The following is a 3,073-nucleotide window of genomic DNA, read 5'->3' on the forward strand; positions in this document are numbered from 1 at the left end:
AGGAGGGGGGGGGAGGAGCCACACCAGCCCCTGAGGTTGCTCTTCACGGCTGAAAAAGCCAGTTTTCCTTAGAGGAACGGCTCCTCCAGCAGCCAGACCTCTTGCAGCCCTGTATTTTTGGCACCTGTAAAGGTCTCATGGAGCTGCTTCATTTCCAAATGAGTATTTTGAAACTTGGGCAGATTTTAAATACTTGCAGTTGCGTCTTAATGAGCCTTTTTACTGCTGTTGAAATAAGGACTGGAGATAGCTAATGTGTGACTAATCCATCAGCTTGTAATGAGACAGGCTTGGAAGGAGACAGAAAATCTTTTATTTGATAGACTCACGCCGCCGGTGGAGCAAATCCCAGATCCCCTCGCCCCCGGGGCGCTTGGATGTCGAGTGGCTGCAAACAGCTGCTTGAATTAAGCTTCATTTTTTTGGAGCAGCAGTTTGAGGTTTCTGGCACCCTGGGAGCAGAGAGGGGTGATGGGATGGGATGGAGATGGGACCAGCGATGGGCACGAAGCCCCTTCCCCTCCCACATTGCCGGACCCTGCAGAGATGCGTTCCTGTGATGTGTTTCATGAGCCTCCCAGAAATCAGGGAATTCCCATTTTTCCTTTCTTTTTCCTTTTTTCCATGCCTCTCACAAAGCTTCTCCCCCTTTGCAGGACCCGACGGTGTTTATGAACAACAACGCTCCTCCGGTGAGTGATGCTGGCCCCGGAGAGCCTGGCTCGGGGTATATTTGGGTGCAGGGGGGGCGTCCGGAGATCCTCATTTGCTTTGGTCAGGAGACAGATATTTATACACGTGCCCCTCGCATTGGGAAAATTAATCTGCAAATATTAATGGGGTGAAATACTGGTGGTCCGGAGCTCCCCATCGGACGCCCCGGGAGGGGATGGCGATGCCTCCTGCCTCGTCGCTGCCTCCAGCCAGGATTTTCTGCCTCTCATTCGCTGTTTCTTCCCTCCGCAGCTGCTCCCGGAGAAGGAGACGGATTACAGTGAGTGCTCACGGCTGCATGGGGTGCGGGGCTGCCCGTGGCCCCCACCCAGGAGCACCCACTTTGGGGGACAAAGCGGGGAGCCCCGGGCTGAGCTGCGAGGAGCCTCGGGGCCGTATCCCTCCCAGCTTTGGGATCCTTCGTGAAAGAAATCCCAGATCGTGGGGAGCAGCTTTGCCTGCCCTGGGCAGGGGGGTGCTGCCTGTCCTGGGCATGGGGGTCCCGGGGGGTCTGACCCTGAAGGGAGGTGGCACAGCTGGGGTGGGTCAGGGTGGCGTGGGACGTGGCATGGGTCCCTGGGGTCTTGCAGCGTGCCCGTGTGTCCAGGGGAGCAGCCCAAGTGACGCTCCTCCTTTTCCCTTACTGATGGCGTAGCGGAGTTCACGGGGCCCCCCCAGAAGCCTCCAAGACTTGGGGCGCAGGTAAGACCTTCCTGGATGGGGCCACCACAGTCCCAGTCCTTCTCCTCCATCTCCAGAGTCTCCTTCCTCCTCTTCCACCTCCATCATCCCTCCGCATCTGCAGGATGGGACTTTTCTGACTCTCCCAGCCCCCAAAGGGGTCAGACAGACCCAGCAGCGTCGGGGTCGTGGGTGGGAGGTGGATGGGGCTGGCCAGGGCTCTCCATAGGTGTTGGTCTTTCCCTCCTTGCCTCCTCGGTCCATCTGATCCCATCGTGTCCCCGTTCCCCAGCAGTCCATCCACCCGGCCCCCACCGCCAACCTGGACCGCACGGACGACACGGTGTACAGCAATGTCATGGACCTGGTGCGGGCCGTGCTGCAGCTGAAGAACGAGATCAGCCTCCTGCCCCCGGAGGGGTACATCCTGGTGGTGAAGGTAGGGAGGGCAGGGCGGGGAGAACACTAGGGCTGCTATGGGGAACGAGGGAGGGAGTTGGGAATGAGTCTGCTGAGCGGCTCCCACCAAGTGTCCTCCTCGGGAAGGTTTTGCACAGGTAGGAAGGAGCATTTCCAACATTCTCAGCTCCTCCTTTGGATCCTTGGGTCAATGGTGGGAGCATTTCCAGCACGCCCTGCTCCTCCGTTTGGTCCTTGGGTCAACAATGAGAGAGTTTCCAACATGTCTTGCTCCTCCGTTGGGTCCTTGGGTCCATGATGGGAGCATTTCCAGCACGCCCTGTTGCCCTGTTGGGCCTCTGGGTCAATGGTGGGAACACTTCCAGCACTCCCTGCTCCTCCATTGGATCCTTGGGTCAACAATGGGAGAATTTCCAACGAGCCCTTTTCCTCCGTCGGGTCCTTGAGTCAACGATGGGCGAGCCTCCCGCCATGCCCCTCTCTCGAATGGGATCCTTGACTCAGCGGCACAGACTGTTCCCATGCGCCACTTCCCCGTGCCCATACCTAGGGTCACCCTAACCCTGCCACCCTCCCCACAGAACGTGGGCCTGTCCCTGCGGAAGCTGATCGGCAGCGTCGACGAGATCCTGCCCGTCCTGCCCGCTGCCTGCCGCCCTGAGGTAGGACCGGGGAGGAGGGAGAGGGGTCCGGCGTGGGGCTGGGTGCTGGTGGCACCCCTGTCTGTAACCCCTGCATGTCATGGTCAGATCGAGGGGACCCAGAAGCTGCTCAATAAGGACTTGGCCGACCTCATCAACAAGATGCGCCTGGCACAGCAGAACGCCGTCACCTCGCTGAGCGAGGAGTGCAAGCGGCAGATGCTGACGGCCTCCCACACCCTGGCCGTTGATGCCAAGAACCTCCTGGATGCCGTGGACCAAGCCAAGGTCCAGGCCAACCTGGTGAAACTGTGCTTGGAGTGAGGGCAGGGGCGGAGAGAGGGAAGGAGAAGGGGTGGGGAAGGAGAAGAGGAGAGGGACCGCCGCGCTTCGGTCGGTGGAGATGGGAGGAGAGCGTTGCGGAGGAGCTGGCTTTTGTGTGTCTCCTGTGGCCTCGCTGTCCTGCCCTCCCTGTCCCCCCTCCTCCTGCAGCCGCTTGTGTCTTTAGCATCATCCCGTTGGTCTTGGGAACAAGGAGGCATCTGGTGACTGGTCCCTGGAAAGGGCTGGGGGGGACCTGGCCGTCCCCGAGGGCGGCTGAAGATCCCTCTGGCTCG

General features: G+C 59.8%; 1 protein-coding gene across 1 annotated transcript; it reads left to right on the forward strand.

Annotated features, from left to right (window-relative positions):
- Nucleotides 1-656: 656 nt before the first annotated feature.
- LOC104616290 (protein-tyrosine kinase 2-beta-like) lies at nucleotides 657-2,780 on the forward strand (the record flags this gene model as incomplete). The annotated part of the gene is made up of 6 exons (XM_010289610.1): nucleotides 657-692; nucleotides 967-994; nucleotides 1,370-1,416; nucleotides 1,691-1,834; nucleotides 2,397-2,477; nucleotides 2,565-2,780. Coding segments are annotated over 6 exons (552 nt in total), but the record flags the coding sequence as incomplete, so codon positions are not given.
- Nucleotides 2,781-3,073: the final 293 nt, after the last annotated feature.

Source organism: Phaethon lepturus, unplaced genomic scaffold, assembly GCF_000687285.1.
Source record: "Phaethon lepturus isolate BGI_N335 unplaced genomic scaffold, ASM68728v1 scaffold28586, whole genome shotgun sequence".
NCBI classification, from domain to species: domain Eukaryota; kingdom Metazoa; phylum Chordata; class Aves; order Phaethontiformes; family Phaethontidae; genus Phaethon; species Phaethon lepturus.